Source organism: Tachyglossus aculeatus, chromosome 9 (genome assembly GCF_015852505.1).
Source record: "Tachyglossus aculeatus isolate mTacAcu1 chromosome 9, mTacAcu1.pri, whole genome shotgun sequence".
In the NCBI taxonomy this organism is placed as follows: Eukaryota; Metazoa; Chordata; class Mammalia; order Monotremata; family Tachyglossidae; genus Tachyglossus; species Tachyglossus aculeatus.
Window position 1 is genome coordinate 20,621,649 of NC_052074.1, and position 21,756 is coordinate 20,643,404.

Consider the following 21,756-nt stretch of genomic DNA (forward strand, 5'->3'; position numbering starts at 1 on the left):
TGAATGACAAAACAAAGGGGAAGGAAGTCCAATACCAGTACCCAGCCTAATGATCACTTGATGTTGGGTGTGTCGGTCCTTTCAAGGAAGTAAAATATGGAATACAGTAATACAAGCATTCGGAGTAGCAGACCATCAGTCAACTCCCTATAACATTTAGGAAATATGATTCTCCAGGGCTGACAGCCTTTCTATCATGTGAGGAAAAAAAATTAAGTTTAAAACCTTATTTGTGATTTGACTGGGTAATAGATCACATTGAGCTATGTGAAGATTTAGGATCTGTTCCCATGACTCTCCAGAAAATTATATTCCTAAACTATGTCAATTACATCCTATAACTGATTTATTCGGTAGGACCAGAAAGTGGGTTATAAGCCACAGGAAACAGGCCAAAACAAGGTTACTAAATTTCCAAAGATAAAGGCTAAGTGATCTTGAAAAATCCAAATAATAGAGCACATCAGTTGAAGGCACTTTTTATGTGGGATATTGGGGAGGGGAATAACAGCATGACTTGTTCTACATTAGATTAACTCAGAAATACATTGAAATAATCCTCAGGAATTCTAATGGGTTTAATCACAATTTTGTGAGTCAGTCATTTCCCAGACCACTTTAAACGCAGACACACACACACACACACACACACAGACAAAGAAGTGACTGTGAGGCTCCAGAAGGAGGTCACTCCCTTCTTGTAGAACTGACTTCAACGCAGTTCCAAGGTCTTCTAAGAAAGGCTGCCTGGATTTTGAGATAGACCATACTCTCAACAAGAAGGTTGACGAGGATGTTGATATTTTGGACAAATTCATTTCAACTTTGTCTCATATTAACCTTTTAGCGAGATACAAGGCAGCAGAAGCACAATAGTACACTGGTGAAAATACTTTCAAGCACACCATAGCAGGGCCAGGGGGTGAAACAACCCACTTTGGGGGCTGGCTTTAAATTGTTTTGTAAACCAGCTGCACCAACCCAGAATAAGAGAGAGTGAATGTAATCAAATGAAGAAGAGGCCCTGGACCTAGGGCTTCACTCTGGGACGTCTTCAGGTCCATTCCAGCTATCACTGCCTTGAAATCTCTCATTTCTCATGCCACAGAAGCTGCTTGTGGCCCAACTCCACCTATCCATTCTGCAATCTCTATTGGGAAAAACCTGTTCCTGCTACCACCAAGGATTTCCACATTTTCTCACACACCATTGGCAGTGCCAGTGATGGTAAAAGTGAGCTCAGGGGACACCCCAACACCAAAAAGCAAGAAAGCTCCAAGCAGTACCAGGGATATGTACTGACCTCTGGCCTTCCACACGTACCACTAGACTGTGAGCCTGTTGTTGGGCAGGGACCGCCTCTATATGTTGCCAACTTGTGCTTCCCAAGTGCTCAGTACAGTGCTCTGCACACAGTAAGTGCTCAATAAATACGATTGAATGAATGAATACCACGTAAGACTTGAGGGTACGATTCGGGCTAGCTTTGGGGCACCTATAACTTATGTAGCACACAAGTGAGGAGCACTGAGTGGACAAATCCTGATATCAGGTTCCGATACCCTAGTGATACTTGGCCTAGGATTCAGGCACTCAGAGTTGGTTCAGGGGGCTTAAATAAAAGTTTTGAAACGTCCCTCTGGATCCACCTTGGAGTCAGAAGGACCTGGGTTCTAATCCCAGCTCTGCCGTGCGTCTGCTGTGTGACCTTGGGCCAGTCACTTAACTTCTCTGGGCCTCAGTTACCTCATCTATAAAATGGAGATTAAGAGTGTGAACCCCATGGGGGACAGGAACTGTGTCCAACCTGATTAACCTGTATCTACCCCAGTGCTTAGGACAGTGCTTGGCACATAGTAAGCACTTATTCTTCACAGTCAGTCCTCTGTCTTAACATTTCCTCATCTAAACTGTTGGGTCTCAGCAGAGGCTCATAAAATGTAATTACCCATCGCACCACTCTTTCAAGCTTCCTTGGTTTTGCTACACCACAGGTCCAATATCATGGAGGTGACGGGGGGGGGGGGGTGATCGTCCTCAGATAACAGTCTTCTGGCCCTATTCACCTAGGCCTCGGACAAGACCTGAGAGTTTCCAGTCAGGTGGCTTTCTAATCTCCTCACTCTTTGAAGCCCAATCCCTCCCAGCCCTTCCCCTCCCTAATATCCCTGTGCCCATGCTGTCTCTATACTCAAAATGAAAAGACTGCACCAATGGCACCTGTCAGACAGAATCCTGGGCTGGGTAGGCCTTTGGCCTGACCTAGGCTGCCATTTCCTATTCTTGTGACTTTTTATTGTGGTCAAAATCTACCACACTTGGGATTCCCAACCAGTCACCAATAATGCAGTAGTAATAGAATTTAAAGTACCTATTGTGTTCAAAGCACTTTATTAAGCACTGGGCAGCGTGGCTTAGTGGCAAAGAGCATGGGCATGGCATGGCATGAGAAGTTGTGGGTTCTAATCTCTGCTCTGCCACTTGTCAGCAGTGTGACTCTGAGCCAGTCACGTAACTTCTCTGTGCTTCAGTTACCTCATTTATAAAATGGGGATTTAGACTGTGAGCCCCATGTGAGACAACCTGATGACCTTGTCTCTCCCCTAGCACTTAGAACAGTGCTTGGCACATAGTAAGTGCTTAACAAATACCCTTATTATTATTATTATTATCAAATAGACATGGTACCTGGCCCACAAAGAGCTCACAACCTAAGAAAAAGTAAAGGGAGAAGGGACTGGTGAAACATAAAATCACCATACACCACCAAGACAATGAGGAATACAAAAAGATCAATAGGGCAGAGGATCAGTTTCTGGCTCCTCGTGGCTCATCATACAACAGTCACCATAATTATACCACAACCATGGCCTTCTTAAAACCCGACTGGCTGAGGCGGCCTTATGCAGTTGCCGCTTTTTCTCCCTGCCATGGTTTAGCAGTGCAGGACTGATGAAAAGTCCTGGTGATGAGAGGATTTCCAATTCCTAAGGCCCAATCCCCGTCAGAGGACCAAAATACTTGAAAAATATCTTCCCAATAGCATTAATGCTTTGCTGAAATTCTGAAGCTCTATAAAGACGTTCTTCTTCCCAAGGCCTGGTAGCTTTGAACCACAAGTAATAGATTAACTCTGGAGTCTATTTCCATGTCATTGTGTCATTTGCACACTTACACAATGATTCAACTTCCTCACTTCAACTGATCTTGAAACATCTTCCAAAAACAGGCATCACAAGTCATCAAAAAGCAGTGGGCCTGCTCTCTTGGCAGGAAATAAGTTACTGATGCCCAATATCTAAAGCAAACCCAGAACAATGAATGGCTGGCAAATTTACTACCTTCCAAAGGATTTGGTTCCTCTGAAACTTGATCTATACTACAGTCTGAGCAGCTTCTCAGCATTGCTAGTGCAAACCAAGTCCCGCTGCGTGCCATATGAAAAGAAAATGGAGTTCACAACCCTGTGACCTCATAGTTTGAAACTCACTTTGATGAAATCAACATGCCACAAAGCTCAATTGTCAAGAAAAATCATACCTGAGGAGATATTTGGCCAGGCCCAGATTTGTAAAAGATTCTGGGTCACCCTTTCAAGCAGTTCTACTATTCTGCAGCAGCTTCTTGGAAGATATCAGGACGAAAAGCTCCCAAGTTCAAGTCCAACATTAACTGCATGGTTATGGGTCATGGCCCAAGTACCATACTTTGATGCCAACTGACTCAAATCGTGCACAGTACATTCTTACAGTCATCTTTTCTTCTTTCACATCATCTATTAGTTTAGTCAAAATTATTCTACCCAATTAATACAGCTAGGGTGTAGGTGGGTTATCAGAAACTCCCACACATATTCTAGTGGTTCAAAGTATTTCCTAGATTCATTCTTAACAAAAAACAAGCATTTGTCATTGACTATGAAAAAGAAAATTGCAGTGACTATTCCCCCTTCTAGACTGTGAGCCCACTGTTGGGTAGGGACTGTCTCTATATGTTGCCAACTTGTACTTCCCAAGCGCTTAGTATAGTGTTCTGCACACAGTAAGTGCTCAATAAATACGATTGATTGAAATACACATTTAACACAAAACATTCTTTTACCAATCATTTATTGGATACTTACCATGTGCAGAGCACTGTAGTAAGTGCTTGGGAGAGTATGATATAACAGAGTTGGCAGACATATTCCCTGCCCACAAGAAGCTAACAGTCTAGCTTTACAGCCTACATCAGATCTAGAATGTAGAAGTTGTGTTCTTGAAAAACTTAACATTCTCAATACTTCACCCTTAAGTGCCCCAACCCTGATCAATGTCACCTGAATACTTAAAGCCATGTCTTCCTACACCACTTCATGTTGAACCCAGACAGACATACACTGAAAGAAGAACATGTCCTAATTCCTCAGTAGAGTTCTTCCAAGCACATAGAAGAAGCATGTGGAACACAAGAATTGGCTGCACTATAAATAAGCAGATAACAGGTACATTTATCCTGCACATTACTAACCATTCACCTCACTCTTGTACTTTACCCCAGCCATTTCAACACTAAAACATCCACAGCAAAAGCCCCAGCATCCTGACACAAAAGGCAGCCCACAAGTATTCAGGACTTTGCTATTTATTGGAAATTTTGGGGGGAGCAGGGGGAGGGAGAGAGGGGAGGAGAGAGAAAATGGTCTCCTCTCAGTATTGACCTGGTGTTATAGGAAGTCATGGAAAGCCTTCCCCTCTAAACTGTAAGCTCATTGCAGGCAGGGAATGTGGCTGTTTATTGTTGTATTGTACTGTCCCAAGAACTTAGTACAGTGTCCTGCATACAGTAAGTGCTCTACAAATATGATTAATTGAAAGTCTGGCTGATCTATTTTAAAGCTCAAGGTTAAACAAGTCTATTTTTCACTGCACTCTCCCAAGCACATAGAACAGCCCTCATCGCAAAGCAGGCACCAAATATGGTGTTCTATACCCGGTTGGAGCTCAAGATATATTATTAAATTTATAAAGCCAGTATCTAGAAAAGAGAAATAAGAAAATGATAACAGTAGAAGGAAGGAGATATGGAAGAAGGGGGGCAAGGGGGCATGGAGGGGAGAGAAGCTCCAAAAGGACCAGTACTCAAATATCACTGATCAATTGATTAATTGGTCTTCTCTATTCTATTATACAGGTCTTTGTGCACTTATGAAAATATCCATAGATTATCCATTGATATTAATGTCTGTCTCCCCCTCTAGACTATAAGCTCTTTTTTGGGGGGGAGGTGCCATACTAAGCACTGGGATAGACCCCCAAGCTAATCAGGTTGGACTTGGTCCATGTCCTACATGAGGCTCACAGTCTTAATCCCCATTTTACAGATGAGCTAAGTGAGGCAGAGAGAAGTTAAGTGATGTGCCCAAGGCCGCACATCAGACAAATGGTAGAGCTGGGATTAGAACCCGGTCCTTCGGAGCCCCATGCCCATGATCTATCAACTAGGCTACGCTGCTTCTTCTTGTGGGCAGGTAACATGTCTATCAGCTCTGCTGTACTGTAATAATAATAATAATAATAATAATAATAATAATAATTACCAGTCAACCTATGCATCAAGCAAAAACTCCTCACTCTTGGCTTCAAGACTGTCCATCACCTCGCCCCCTTCTACCTCACCTCCCTCTCTCCTCCTACAGCCCAGCCCACACCTTCCGCTCCTCTGCCACTAACCTCCTCACTGTGCCTCATTCTCGCCTGTCCCGCCATCGATCCCCGGCACACATCCTCCCCCTGGCCTGGAATGCCCTCGCTCCGCACATCCACCAAGCTAGCTCTCTTCCTCCCTTCAAAGCCCTACTGAGAGCTCACCTCCTCCAGGAGGCCCTCCCAGACTGAGCCCCCTTATTCCTCTCCTCCTCCCCATCCCCCCCCACCCTACCTCCTTCCCCTCCCCACAGCACTTGTATATATGTTTGTACATATCTATTACTCTACTTATTTTACTTGTACATATTTACTATTCTTTTTATTTTGTTAATGATGTGCATCCTGCTTCATTTCTATTTATTCTGATGACTTGACACCTGTCCACATCTTTTGTTTTGTTGTCTGTCTCCTGCTTCTAGACTGTGAGCCCGTTGTTGGGTAGGGACCGTCTCTATATGTTGCCAACTTGTACTTCCCAAGTGCTTAGTACAGTGCTCTGCACACAGTAAGTGCTCAATATGATTGAATGAATGAAAGAATAATAATGATGGCATTTATTAAGCGCTTACTATGTGCAAAGCACTGTTCTCAGCACTGAGGAGGTTACAAGGTGATCAGGTTGCCCCACAGGGGGCTCACAGTCTTAATCTCCATTTTACAGATGAGGTAACAAGCACAGAGAAGTTAAGTGACCTGCCCAAAGTCACACAGCTGACAATTGGCAGAGCCGGGATTTGAACCCACGACCTCTGACTCCAAAGCCCGTGATCTTTCCCCAGAGCCATGCGCTTAGTACAGTGCTCTGCATAAAGTAAACAAATACCACTGACTCACTGATTGAATTAGGCAGGTATATAATCAATCAATTGTATTTATTGAGCGCTTACTGTGTGCAGAGCACTGTACTAAGCGCTTGGGAAGTACAAGTTGGCAACATATAGAGACAGTCCCTACCCAACAACGGGCTCACAGTCTAGAAGATAATAATGATCTAAAAATAATGATGGTATTTGTTAAGAGCTTACTATATGTCAAGCACCGTTCTAAGCTAATCAGGTTAGGCACAGCAACCAGTCCCACATGGGGCTCACAGTCTTCCCCATTTTACAGATGAGGGACCTGAGGCACAGAGAAATTAAATGACATGCCCAAGGTCACACAGAGCAGACAAGTGACAGAGCAAGGATTAGAACCCAGGTCCTTTTGATTCCCAGGCCTGTGCTGTAGCCATTAGGCCACGGTTAGCTGAGTTATATGACAGTTCCAATTTGGGGAGTAAGGAAACATCTTTGAAATGGGTGAAAAAGACAGAAGTAAAGGATTTCCCAACCTCAGAGCTGTCAAATACCTGGAACACCATAATGAAATGTGTTAAATGCCAAAACCAGGACAATGAAGCAGAAAGCAAAGCTGAAATAAGTGGCTTAGGAGAATTCCTACACATTTAAAAGTTAAAAGAAGCTAACACGTGGGCTCTGCAGGAAAAGAAAAGCATAAATAAGATTAATTTTAAAAGGTCTTTGTTTTAATAGAGCTCCAGGCAATGCAGATTGTAATTCTGAAATTGAATAAAACATCCCTTTCTATGGAATCAGATGGAACTCCTAATTATTATTATCATTAATCAAAGTCAGGGAGTGTTCTCAGAGACAACTGCTGGGTGCAAAGCCTTCTGAATCCTTAAATTTCCTAATATCTTGAAGATAATGAAAATCATATTGTAATGTTTAATTCCACCCATATTCTTAATTTTGCTGAAAATTTCAGAATATTTACACTATCCTAATAAGTCAAAATAAGAGACCATTTTAAATGTGTTTGTTGTTACATAACTCCCACAAAAGGTAGTAATGTTCTTCTCTTCTAATTTTAACTTCAATTTTAACTACACCAGCATGAAGATCAAACCAGACCAAATTAGATGAGATTACACTTACATGAGACCACAGTGTACAAACTAGCACATTTATGAACAGCAAATTTATGTTCATCAAGTTTCTAAAGATAGACACCAAGCTAAAACAGCTCTATAAATACCTTGTAGAGTTGGGGTGGGGGTGGGGGGTGTTGCCACCTAAAGGCAGATTTCTTTTCCACCCTTTTCCCCCCTTGAATAAAACCCAAAACAGAAATTCACTAAGAAGGCTCTCTTTCTCCACCCACATAGTGACCATGGCATAAGAGGCTTTTTGTCTCCTCTTTAATCAGGGCAAAGGAAAGAAACAGGAAAGTATGCAGTCATCACATTTTTCTCTTCCAGAATATGAACAACATAATTACAAAATAAATGAAGACATCCTATCTCCTGTTGGTTTCTTATTTAAAAATCACACTTTTCAGTGTTGATACACTGACAACTTTAATGTAGAGATTGGGTTCACGGGCTAATATAAAGGAAGAGTGGCCACAAACAGCAAGCTAAGATACCAGATATAGAAATGCCAGTGGTGTTCTATGCATTATACTGGGCACCACCTAATGATATCATAGTTCTTATTTTGCAGAAAATGCAACATTCACTCAACCCTAGAGTGTTTCTCTTGGGAGAACACTGATTCCCCTCCCCAACCCCATGCCACCCCAATTGCCTCCATAGCCTTTTCATTCTTTTCCCAGGTCCCTCTGAACATGGGCACAGCTTCCAACCCTTGGAACACAGAAGCAGGAGGCACAGTGCTTAGAACAGTGCTTTGCACATAGTAAGTGCTTAATAAATGCCATTATTATTATTACTATTATTACGGCAGAGGGAGTCAGACACTGAAAGTAGATGTCCGGTATTATAGCCATACCGGACGGGAGGCAGACCAACTGAAAAACCTGGCCACCCTATGTAAAGGCTTAATACAAAGAAGGCAATGGCAGCAAACTGGACCATAATTGTCCCTTCCTTTCAGAGGATACCCGCCTCAGCTCAGTGTGGAAGAAGGGGCACTGCTAATTTCTGGTAATGGGACCAGGATTTTTTATTATTTGACAGTTTCCTCACTCCACAAAGCAATTCTACATTCTAAAGAAAATATTTTCCTTAATTTGGATGACGGCATTCACACTGCAAAAACTTGAATCAATAAATCTCCATCAGAGAGTCCTGCGGGGCACTGATGTTGCAGAAATACATTACGTAAAATAGACATTAAATATCAAAAGACCATTTCACTTTTTTAAAAAAAGCTGCATTCATTACCCCAGCTACACTTTATATTCCGTCTGATGATCACCAAGAGAAGTCTGTGCGCCTGTCACCATGAGCTCTTTCCAAAAAAAATTTAGAACTAAGGTGGAGAAATAAATATGGACACTAGACTTACAATGGTTCCTAACTGCCTCCAAGGCAGCCACAGATGTGGTTAACAATAATCTAAATAATAATGATGGAATATATTAAGGATTTGCCAAGTGCCAAGCACTGTGCTAAGAGCAGGGGGAGATACAAGACAATCGGATCACAGTCTAATAATTAGGAAGAACAGATATTTTATACCCATTTTACAAAAGATAAAAAAGAGGCCTGGGGAAGTTAAATGACTTTCCTTAGGTCTCACAGGCACCAAGTGGCACAGCCAGGACTACAACTTGAGTCTTCTAATTCCTAGGCCAGTCCTCTTTCCACAGGGGGGTACTCAACAGGGTTAGGGATTAAGTCTGGCTTATAGCCCAGTAGGAGTCACCAAGGTCAGAAGTTTAGCCATTCTTGCCTTTGGAAATGTGACCACCTCTGCCTGAGAGCTGAGGCAGGAACATCTTGAGCACACAGATCACGACTACCAACCAGCAAACCTCTTAGTCTTTATATTTCTCAGCTTCCTCAACTGTAAAATGTTTCACAGATGCAACGTGTGGATCATCTAATTAATGATTAGAAACAGCTTCAAACACACAGAGCACTCTTTAAAAGCTAATTGCTGAATTAGCTACCTGTGCAACAGCAAGTGAGATGGGGAAGGCAAATGTAATAAACTCAGTTGATGCAGTTGAGACTCCTATTTTTTATGGGATTTAAGCGCTATGAGCCAAGCACAGCTGTAGATGCTTCATGCCTGAAACCAAGTAGAATCACTATAAAGTAGCTGAACTCACCTCAGTCAATAGTAGAAATTCCTAATGTTTTTTCTACATGTGAAACAAACTGGAAAACTCCAAACCTGGGATGTCACATTCATTCATTCAATCGCATTTATTGAGCGCTTACTGTGTGCAGAGCACTGTACTAACTGCTTGGGAAGTACAAATAGGCAACATATAGAGACAGTCCCTACCCAACAATGGGCTACCCACTAGGCCATGCTGCTTGACAGTAAGAGATCACAAGGGTGCTCTTCAGAGTACTTCAGTTTATGATTGAGAATGGAAAAGAAAGGGATAGCACCATGGCAACCAGATAGGCGTTAGATTTGTTTTCACAGGAGTGGTGATGGAAGGCGCTGAACCATTCGCACTCCCTCACCCAAACGTTTCTATGTAGCACATGCACTTCACCTGGCAGTCAAACCTGCGCACGAGCCTGGCAAACCAGCACTTCTGTGTGAAAGGGCCACAATGGAGGGCCTGCAATGGAGGGGAAGCGCTTTCAACAATGGTGATGCTAACTAATCATCATCAATCGTATTTATTGAGCGCTTACTATGTGCAGAGCACTGTACTAAGCGCTTGGGAAGTACAAATTGGCAACATATAGAGACAGTCCCTACCCAACAGTGGGCTCACAGTCTAAAAGGGGGAGACAGAGAACAAAACCAAACATACTAACAAAATAAAATAAACAGAATAGATATGTACAAATAAAATAAATAAATAGAGTAATAAATATGTACAACCATATATACATATATACAGTATGGGATCTAGCCCCTCTTCCCAACACTAATTTTGAAAGAAGGTAAGGAGCTCTTGGAGGAAAAGAAACCCAAACTTTTGGGAACTGGTCTCCACCCTCCTGATTCATCTTAGCTTGAAAGAAGGGAAAGTGGACAGGAGGAAGGAACACCATAAAAAACAAACTCTGCAAACCATTCACATTCCCCTTCTCCAACTATAGTACTTTGCTGCTTTCCCAAAGAGTAAATGTAATTTGCTAGATTCAAACCTAGGTTCTCCTCCCTCCTTGGTTTACAGAGTCTGTAAATAAGCATTCTACAGTAAGTACTAAGGGAGGGCAATCATGTAAACAGGTAGATGATACCAGTGTGAGAGGGGAAAAACCATCTTGCACAGGAATTACCACTTGTTTTGAATGGCAGCCTGCCTAAAGCCACATGGCTCTGGGATCTTTGTAAAATTACCACCTTACATCCCATGAGTAAACTCGGTGCCCCTTCTTATTCCCTGAATAAGTATTTAATGATTATCCCTGGTGTTTCATAAGTTTGAAGTTCAGATTCTAGCTTTACCTAATAACATAGCGTTTCTACCCAGGCATTAGGACAAGTTAAATGGCAGTCAGGCTACTTTAAGTATACAGGACAATTAACTTTGTTCTTTCATGCCACAGAAACCTTCAACTTTTACCAATTAATGTTGCACTATCAGCAGTCGATTGTTTCTTGGAGTAGGATGGCTGCCATCTCTAAATACAATTAAAAATGTTTGGAAAGCTGCTTATTACATTTTTGTGGTGAGGCAGACTTAACAATGGCTTCTACTGCTCTTTCACTGTAATTGGCCTTCATTTCTGAGATAAGGATTATTTCTGGGATTAAAATTACTTCACAGAAAAAGGAATTTAACTTGAGAGGCCAAAGTACAAAACTGGATTAACCACCAAGAAGAGCCAAGAAAAGTGATGAGACGATCACGAGTGGGTCAGTACAACTTATTTCAAAGGCAAAAATGTTTCGGTGCCCCTAAATGGCAAGGAACACTGTACCCTGAATCACAAGCATTTGGCTAGATTGCTATTAATAACAGTCTGGAGTTGTGAAAGTTTACTCATTACCAACATCTGATAGGCTAGAGCAGAGGTCTGGAGAGTGCAAATACCACACAAATCACCCTTCAACAACATGAAACTGGAAGAATCATCTTTCCTTCATTTGCATAACTTTTAAATTGCCCCATTCACATTACTCAAAGAAGAGGTTTGTGGATGAGCAGTCCCAGAAGATTGCTATTTAGCATTTATTGAGCACCAACAATGAACTGTGAATCAGCATGGGACAAGAAATAAAATTGTACATTCAGCAATATGCAAAGTTGGGGGTAAATCCTCCCTTCCTGTCTTGTTCTTTTCTTACACTTCACTTGATATGAGCTACTGGGATGCAAGCACGGAAATTATTTCAATGTCACATAGAAGTCATCTTTCAATTATCTTTTTTTAATGGTATTTGTTAAACACTTACTAAGCGCTTAATAAATGCCATCATTATTATTATTATTATTATTATGTGCCCGGCAATGTTCTAAGCACTGGGGTGGATACACCCCATCGGGTTGCCCCACATGGAGTGTGCAGTATTAATCCCCATTTTACAGATGAGACAAACTGGAGTGAGAAGTGAAGTGATTTTCTCAGGGTCACATAGCAGACAAGTGGAGGAACTGAGTTTAGAACCCAGGTCCTTCTGATTCCCAGTGCTCTCCTAATGCAAGCTATGTCCCTTTTCCTTTCTCCCACAGAATATCCTCAGCCCCTGGGGTGGCCTTCTCCAGTCTCCTCTGAAACAATTCTCCCTCTCCCTTCCAACCATGGTCCATCACTTAGGCAAGTCCTGCAGCCTTCTCCTCCTCACCCATGTCCCAAATCCCTAAACCACTTGGATTATTTTTTTATTATCAGTAGCATTTATTGAGCACTTAACATGTGCAGAGCACTGCACTAAGCACTTGGGAGAATGCAATATCAGAGCTTTTTTTATGGTATTAGTCAAAGCCTTATTAATTTGCCTGGCACTGTACTAAGCGCTGAAGTAGATACATGTTATTCAGTTTGGGTGGAAAAGCCCTGCCCCACGTGTAGCTCCCAGCTGATGTAAATGAGGCATAGAAAAGTGAAGCGACTTGCCCAAGGTCACACAGCAGACAAGTGGCATAGCTGGGATTAGAACCTACGTCCTTCTGAACTCCAAGTCCTGTGCTCTAGCCACTAGGCCATGCTACTTTTATCCTTTTGACTGTTCTCCTGGTGATGAGAGATAATGGTGGAGAATTTGCATTTCTCTCCTAGTTTCCTTCCGTGTGGGGCAGGGCAGGGGAGGGAGAAGGGGAGAAAAAGAAGGGGAGAGGAAGAGACTAAATCTCCCTGCTCCAGCCTACAGCAGTGGGTCGAGGTTGTTAATGCGGGACGGAGATTTCATTCTGCCCTTCTGCCACTCCTCCTGGGAAGCCATAGGAAAGGGACATATTGGACAGAAACTCATATCACTGCATTGTTATTTCTTCTAGACTCCCTGCCTGACTTCTATTAAGCCGTATCTTACTTCTTTTAAGTATGGGTGCTGACTGGCAAGGCTGAAATTCCTGAGCCAATGATTCACACTTCTAGATTAAGAAAATGAGAACAAGGTGTGGCATTTTGTGAAACTCTTTCTTTAGTATTCAAACAAGGTCACTTTTACGAATCCACCCGCCACACTCAGAACAAGTAGGAAAGTAAAGAACAGAGATTTTACCTAACATCTAAGAAAAACAGTTGTTCACCCAACATAGGGCTTAATTGCAGAATTGTTCAGCCAATGGGATACGAAGACAGCAGTATTTTGTGTTTTGAACATAATATCTCAGTATGTCCTTTCATTTATATAGAAAAGCCAAGAAACTGATACACTGGTCATTTTTTAACAAGTTTTTTCATTAGCCAAGATTTCTTGGGCCTATTACCCTGAATGGCCAGCTACAATTTCAATCTACCAGAAGGTAGAACACACACTCTTCCCACTCCAACATCTATTAACAGCTTCTAAACAATATTGAGAATTTTTGCCCTTTCTCCCCACAAAATGATACTATTTTCTCTGGAGTCATCACAGCTTGAGAATACTTTTTAGATCATGGTGATCACTTGGATTATTGTATGCCTTTTAATAAACATGCTCTTCCAAAGATCCTACCGATGTCAACCATGACTTCACTGACACTGTCCTCTCCCAGTTCTCCTCCTACTGCTCCAGATGCTCCTTCTCAGTCTCATTTGTGGACTCCTCCTCTGCCCCCCACCATCTAACTGTGGGGGCCCCTCAAGGCTCATTCTGGGCCCGCTTCAATTCTTCATTTACACCTACTCCCTTAGAGAACTCATTTGCTCCCACACCTTCAACTACCCTCCTCTGCAGGTGATTTCCAAATCTACCTCTCTCCTCTGCAGTCTTGCATTTCCTCCTGTCTTCAGGGGATCTCTACTTGGATATCCCACCAACACTTTTCAAGCTTAAACTTTCCAAAACAGAACTCCTCATTTTCCACACAAACCCTAACCACTCCCTGACTTTGCCATCACCAGAGACACCACCACCACCCTCCCTGTTTTACAAGCCCGTAACTCTGGCATTGTCCTCAACTCATCTCTCATTCAACACACATTCAATCCAGTCGATTCTACCTTAACGTCACTAGAATCTTTCCTTGCAATTCAAACTACTACTATGCTGATCCAAGCACTTATCTCCTGCCTCGACCACTGAATCAGCCTCTTCTCTGACCTCCCTGCCTGTCTCTCCCCTCTCCAGTCCATATTTCCCTCTGTTGACTGGATCGTTTTTCTGAAAAATCATTCAGTCCTTATGTCCTGACTTCTCAAACACCTCCAATGGTTGCCCATCCACCTCTGCATCAAACTCCAAACTGTTGACTTTGACACCCCATCAGCTCTCTCTCCTACTTTATCTTGCTGCTATCCTACTACAACCCAATCAGCACCCTCTCTTCAGTCATTCAATCGTATTTATTGAGCACTTACTGTGTGCAGAGCACTGTACTCTAATGCCAGCCTGCTCTCTGTACCTGTCTCATCTATCCTGTCACTGACCCCTCGCCCACAACCTCCCTCGGCCCTGGAACTCCCCGCCTCCCCTTCATTTCTGACAGTCCAACATTCTCCCCACTTTCAAAACCCTCCTAAAATCACATAGTATCTGAGTGCTCGCAATGTGTACAGTACTGAAATTAGCGCTTGAGCTGGCAGACATGTTTCCTGCCCCAGTGAAATTTCCTCCAAGGGGATTTCCCTCCCCTCCGTGTTGCCTGTTCATTTGGCTGTGTACCCCTGAAGCACTTTAATACTCACTCCAGGCCCCCAACACTTACATACAAAGACTTATATTCTACTATTTCCTCCACCTGCAGTTTATTTAATTGTCCGTCCCCCACCATACAATGTAAACTCCTTGTGGGCAGGGACTGCATCTACCAAATATCTTATATTGTTCTTTTCCAAGTGCTTAGTGCAGTGCTCTGCACAGAGTAATTGCTCAAAAATATTAATTAAATCAATCACCCTGGATCACAAATCAAGAAATTGTGGAGTTTGACAGGTATTCTGTCTTCCCAATTTACTCCTATAATAGCCTTAGACCTCACTTCCTCCCATAAAGGCAATACATACAGCAGAATAGGGTAATAAAGTAGTCCAAATATCCAGGGAACCTAAAAATAGATTACCTTTGTGTACAAATAGATTACCTTAGTGTACTTTACTGATCAACTCAGGCTATATTTCCTGTAAGTGTGTTTAATTTTCCATAATAAAGTGTATTTGAGAAGTACCTTTTTAGTTTTAATACCAACGGCTCTTTGGAATGGAAATGAAACAGTTTTCTTTGAGTTCTTTTGTTGTTGTTTTAAAATAAGAGATGCTGTTTGGGGAATTCTGATATCTTGCTGAGTAAATTCATCCAAGCAATTCTTTTTCTTTTCTACATTAACCTCAGCACATTCTGAACAGCAAGTGCACTTCTGATGTCTTTAATAACAAGCCAAAAGTTTCTCAAAATATTAAAACTAGGCACCTTCAATGTACTGACCTTCCTATTCACTTTAAAATATAAAAATGCCACTCTCCCCAATCATGCTGACTTCATGCTAACACCTTTCTGGTACAGATCACCAACTCCTAGACTTCTGCCAGGCATCCAGCCATCCTTAAGAAAAGGGAGACCATGTAAGGTCAAGTTCGGGGTGCATGTTTATAAGTATGGAGACTTCCATTTATTAACTTCGACACCAATTTCCCGTCCTTCAGGCTAAACAGTTGGGAGACTAGATAGGAAATCCCATCTCATTTCTTTTAGAACAAGTCTCCAACTGAATGGTTATGTTTAGTCTCCCCAGTATCAAAGCTATATAAAAATTACAACTCATAAGAGACCTTCCCCCATTATTCCCTCTTTTTCCCTACGTCCCTTCCTGTGTCACCTATGCACTTGGATCTGTACCCTCAATATTCACCCCATCAACCCCTCAGCTCTTATGTATGTTTATTTGTGATTTTTTTGGACATTAATGACTGCCTCCCTTTCTAGTCTGTAAGCTCCTTAATAATAATAATGGCATTTATTAAGCGCTTACTATGTGCCAAGCACTGTTCTAAGCGCTGGGGGGATACAAAGTGATGAGGTTGTCCCACGTGGGGCTCACAGTCTTCATCCCCATTGTACAGATGAGGGAACTGAGGCACAGAGAAGTTAAGTGACTTGCCCAAAGTCACACAGCTGACAAGTGGCGGAGCCGGCATTTGAACCCATGACCTCTGACTCTAAAGCCCGGGCTCTTTTCCACTGAGCCACGCTGTAGGGAACATTTCTACCAACTCTGTTATACTGTACCTTCTCAAGAATTTAGTACAATGCTCTGCACTTGGTAAGCGCTCCATAAATTCCATTGATTGACTTTAACAACTGACAAGCTTTTTTTTTTTTTTTTTTACTAAACCTTTTTCAATTTTTCCTCCACCCAGGCTCAAACCTGGTCATATATCAATTGGTAGTTTTAATAGGAACAGAGAATGAGGGCTGTGTGTTGGTCTCCCAAGTGAAACAGCATGGCCTAGTGGCAAGAGCACAGGCTTGGGAGTCAGAGGTCGTGAGTTCTAATCCCTGCTCCAGCACGTGTCTGCTGTGCGACCTTGGGCAAGTCACGTAACTTCCCTGTGCCTCAGTTACCTCATCTGTAAAATGGGGATTGAGACTGGAAGCCCCATGCGGGGCAGGGACTGTGTCCAACCCGGTTACCTTGTATCTACCCAGCACTTACCCAGTGCTTGGCACCTAGTAAGCACTTAAATACCATAATAATTATTATTAGTTATTATTATTATCTCCACACCCTATTCTGCATCCCCTCAGTTACCTCATCTGTAAAACTGGGATTATTATTATTAGAAGTAATAATAATAATAGTATTTGTTCAGCGCTTGCTACGTGCCAAGTACTAGGGTAGATACATGCTAATCAGGTGGTCCCACATGGGCTCACAGTCTTCATCCCCATTTTACAGAGGAGATAACTGAGGCACAGAGAAGTGAAGTGACTTGCCCAAGGTCACACAGCAGACAAATAGCAGAGCTGGGATTAGAACCCACGTCCTCTGACTGCCAAATCCGTGCTCTTGCCACTTGTCCACAATGTTTCTCCTGAGCCCCACGTGGGACAACCTGATTACCCCCAGCACCTAGAACAGTGCTGGCACATAGTAAGCGCTTAACAAATACCATCATTATTATTACCATTATGATTCTGTATGCCTCAGTTACTTCCTCTGTAAAATGGTGATTAAGACTGTGAGCCCCACAGTTGTGGGACAACCTGATTGCCTTGTAACTACCCCAACGACTAGAAAAGTGCTTGGCACCTAGTAAGCGCCTCATTCATTCAATCGTATTTATTTAGCGCTTACTGTGTGCCGAGCACTGTACTAAGCGCTTGGGAAATGCAAATCGGCAATGTATAGAGATGGTCCCTATCCAACAACAGGCTCACAGTCTAGAAGGGGAGTACTTAAGTTCCATCATCCTTATCATTAGTATTCTGTGTGCCTCTATTACTTCCTCGGTAAAATGGGGATTAAGACTGAGTGCTTAGCAAATATCATAATTATGACTATTATTATTATTAATAGTGGGGTACAGGGGAGAAAAGGAGGGAGAGGGGAGGGAAGTTACTCTGGGCAAGTCACTTCACTTCTCTGTGCCTCATCTGTAAAACGGGGATGAAGACTGTGAGCCCCACGTGGGGACAACCTGATGACCTTGTAATTACGCCGGCGCTCAGAACAGTGCTTGGCACATAGTAGGCGCTTAACAAATACCATAATAAGAATTAGAAGCAGTGTGGCTTACTGGTAAGAGCCCGGGCTTGGGAGTCAGAGGTTGTGGGTTCTAATCCCAACTCCGCCAGGGTGACCTCGGGCACTTAACTTCTCTGTGCCTCAGTTCCCTCCTCTGTAAAATGGGGATGAAGACTGTGGGCCCCACGTGGGACAACCCGATCACCTTATATCCTTCCCGGCACTTAGAACAGTGCTTTGCACATAGTAAGTGCTCACTAAATGCCATTATTATTATTATTATTCGATTTTACTTGTACATATTTCTTCTATTTATTTTATTCTGTTAATATGTTTTATTTTGTTGTCTGTCTCCCCCTTCTAGACTGTGAGCCCGCTGTTGGGTAGGGACCGTCTCTATACGCTGACAACTTGTACTTCCCAAGCGCTTAGGACAGTGCTCTGCACACATTAAGCACTCAATAAATACAATTGAATGAATATTTGTTAAGCGCTTACTAAGTGCAGAGCACTGCACTACATTCTAGGGAGTTGGTAGAAACGTTCCCTAACCACTGTTACTACTAATTACTATTATTATTATCGAGAAGCAGCGTGGGCCAGTGGAAAGAGCCCGGGCTTTGGAGTCAAAGGTCATGGGTTCAAATCCCAGCTCCGCCAATTGTCAGCTGTGTGACTTTGAGCAAGTCACCTCGCTTCTCTTACCTTACCTCCTTCCCTTCCCCACAGCACCTGTATATATGTATATATTTGTACGTATTATTTATTACTCTATTTATTTATTTTACTTGTACATATCCTATTTATTTTATTTTATTAATATGTTTTGTTTTCTTCTCTGTCTCCCCCTTCTAGACTGTGAGCCCACTGTTGGGTAGGGACCATCTCTATATGTTGCCAACTTGTACTTCCCAAGCACTTAGTACAGTGCTCTGCACACAGTAAGCGCTCAATAAAGGGAAGCAGCGTGGCTCAGCGGAAAGAGCCCGGGCTTTGGAGTCAGAGGTCATCGGTTCAAATCCCAGCTCTGCCACTTGTCAGCTGTGTGACTTTGGGCAAGTCACTTCACTTCTCTGGGCCTCAGTTACCTCCTCTGTAAAATGGGGATTAAGACTGTGAGCCCCACGTGGGACAACCTGATCACCTTGTAAACTCCCCAGTGCTTAGAACAGTGCTTTGCACATAGTAAGCGCTTAATAAATGCCATCATTATTATTATTATTATTAAATACGATTGATTGATTAAAATGGGGATTAAAGACCCCCGTGAGACAACCTGATCACCTTCTAACTTCCCCAGCGCTTACAACAGTGCTTTGCACATAGTAAGCTTTTAATAAAAGCCATCATCATTATTATTGTTTATTAAATACGATTGATTGATTAAAATGGGGATTAAAGACTGTGAGCCCCCCGTGGGCCAACCTGATCACCTTGTAACTTCCCCAGCGCTTAGAACAGTGCTTTGCACATAGTAAGCGCTTAATAAATGCCATTATTATTATTATGAAAGGATAATGAGAGGCAGCGTGGCTCAGTGGAAAGTGCATGGGCTTTGGAGTCAGAGGTCAGGGGTTCAAATTCCGGCTCTGCCAACTGTCAGCTGTGTGACTTTGGGCAAATCACTTCACTACTCTGTGCCTCATCTGGAAAATGGGGATTAAGACTGTGAGCCCCACGAGGGACAACCTGATCACCTTGTAGCCTCCCCAGCGCTTAGAACAGTGCTTGGCACATTGTAAGCGCTTAATAAATGCCATCATCATCATATTATTATTATGAAATATGATTGATTGATTAAAATGGGGATTAAAGACTGTGAGCCCCCCGTGGGCCAACCTGATAACCCTGTAACTTCCCCAGCGCTTAGAACAGTGCTTTGCACATAGTAAGCGCTTAATAAATGCCATTATTATTATTATGAAAGGATAATAGAGAGGCAATGTGGCTCGGTGGAAAGAGCATGGGCTTTGGAGTCTGAGGTCACGGGTTCAAATTCGGCCTCTGCCAACTGTCAGCTGTGTGACTTTGAGCAAGTCACTTCACTTCTCTGTGCCTCACCTTGTAACTTCCCCAGCGCTTAGAACAATGCTTGGCACATAGTAAGGGCTTAATAAATGCCATCATCATCATTATTATTATGAAATACGACTGATTGATTAAAATGGGGATTAAAGACTGTGAGCCCCCCGTGGGACAACCTGATCCCCTTGTAACCTCCCCAGCGCTTAGAACAGTGCTTGGCACATAGTAAGCGCTTAATAAATGTCATTATTATTATTATTATTATTATGAAAGGATAATAAGAGAGGCATTGTGGCTCAGTGGAAAGTGCATGGGCTTTGGAGTCAGAGGTCACGGTTGCAAATTCCGGCTCTGCCAACTGTCAGCTGTGTGACTTTGGGCAAATCACTTCACTGCTCTGTGCCTCAACTGGAAAATGGGGATTAAGACTGTGAGCCCCACGAGGGACAACCTGATCACCCTGTAACCTCCCCAGCGCTTAGAACAGTGCTTGGCACATAGTAAGTGCTTAATAAATGCCATCATTATTATTATTATTATTAAATACGATTGATTGATTAAAATGGGGATTAAGACTGTGAGCCCCACGAGGGACAACCTGATCCCCTTGTAACCTCCCCAGCGCTTAGAACAGTGCTTGGCACATAGTAAGCGCTTAATAAATGCCATCATTATTATTATTATTATGAAAGGATAATAAGAGAGGCAGCGTGGCACAGTAGAAAGAGCATAGGCTTTGGAGTCAGAGGTCACGGGTTCAAATCCCAGCTCTGCCAATTGTCAGCTGTGTGACTTTGGGGAAGTCGCTTCATTTCTCTGTGCCTCATCTGGAAAATGGGGATTAAGACTGTGAGCCCCACGAGGGACAACCTGATCCCCTTGTAACCTCCCCAGCGCTTAGAACAGTGCTTGGCACATAGTAAGCGCTTAATAAATGCCATCATCATCATCATTATTATGAAATACGATTGATTGATTAAAATGGGGATTAAAGACTGTGAGCCCCCCGTGGGACAACCTGATCCCCTTGTAACCACCCCAGCGCTTAGAACAGTGCTTGGCATATAGTAAGCGCTTAATAAATGCCATTATAAAAAGGAGGAAGAGGGAGGTAGAGCTCGGGGAGAGAGGGGCTGGATGGCGACAGACTCACCTGCGATTCATTGGCCTGACTCGGACGGCCACTTTGACCGACGCCATGGCTCATGCTTGCCCGGTGGCCTTTGCAACGAGAGGGCCACCACCTCCACCTGCAGGGCCACCACTCTGGGCCCGGCCCGGCCCGCACGGGGGCGAGCGCTTCCACCCGGCCGCCGCTTACTGCGCATGCTCCGAGGCCGCCGCTCCCGATCCGCAATCCGCCGCTCCGGGATCCGTTTGCAACCGAAGGCCAGCGGGAGAGGGAGGGGCGGGGGGGGGGGCGGCCGCGTGCCACCGCGGAACCACGTGGCCCTGCTCGGCCGAATCATCATCACCATGACGACGACGGGGATGTTTTGTCAAGCGCTTACCATGTGCCCAGCACTCTTCTAAGCGCTGGGCCTCCGCTCCCTCCCCACAGCACCTGGATATATGTCTGTACATATTGATTTTATTCCGTCCCCTCCCCACAGCACCTGGATATATATGTATATCATTTATTTATTTTTCTTGTACATATTTATTCTATTTATTTTATTCTGTCCCCTCCCCACAGCACTTGTATATAGTTTGTAAGTATTTATTACTCTATTTATTTATTTTACTTGTCCATATTTATTGTATTTATTTTATTCCATCCCCTCCCCACAGCACCTGGATATATGTATAGCATTTATTTATTTGACTT

The 21,756-nt window shown here is 43.1% G+C and overlaps 1 protein-coding gene across 6 annotated transcripts in view; it reads right to left on the reverse strand.

Moving 5' to 3' along the window:
• The window catches only part of KIF16B (kinesin family member 16B), a 215,270-nt gene extending 194,094 nt beyond the window's left edge, over nt 1-21,176 (reverse strand). For all 6 annotated transcript variants that reach the window (XR_005452325.1, XM_038751766.1, XM_038751765.1 and 3 more), the window contains exon 1: nt 21,082-21,176. Coding sequence is in view for 5 of the 6 variants with exons in the window: in XM_038751766.1 (XP_038607694.1) it covers nt 21,082-21,128 (47 nt within the window). In the remaining variant the exon portion in view is untranslated. The remainder of the gene's footprint in view (nt 1-21,081) is intronic.
• Between the last annotated feature and the right edge of the window lie 580 nt (nt 21,177-21,756).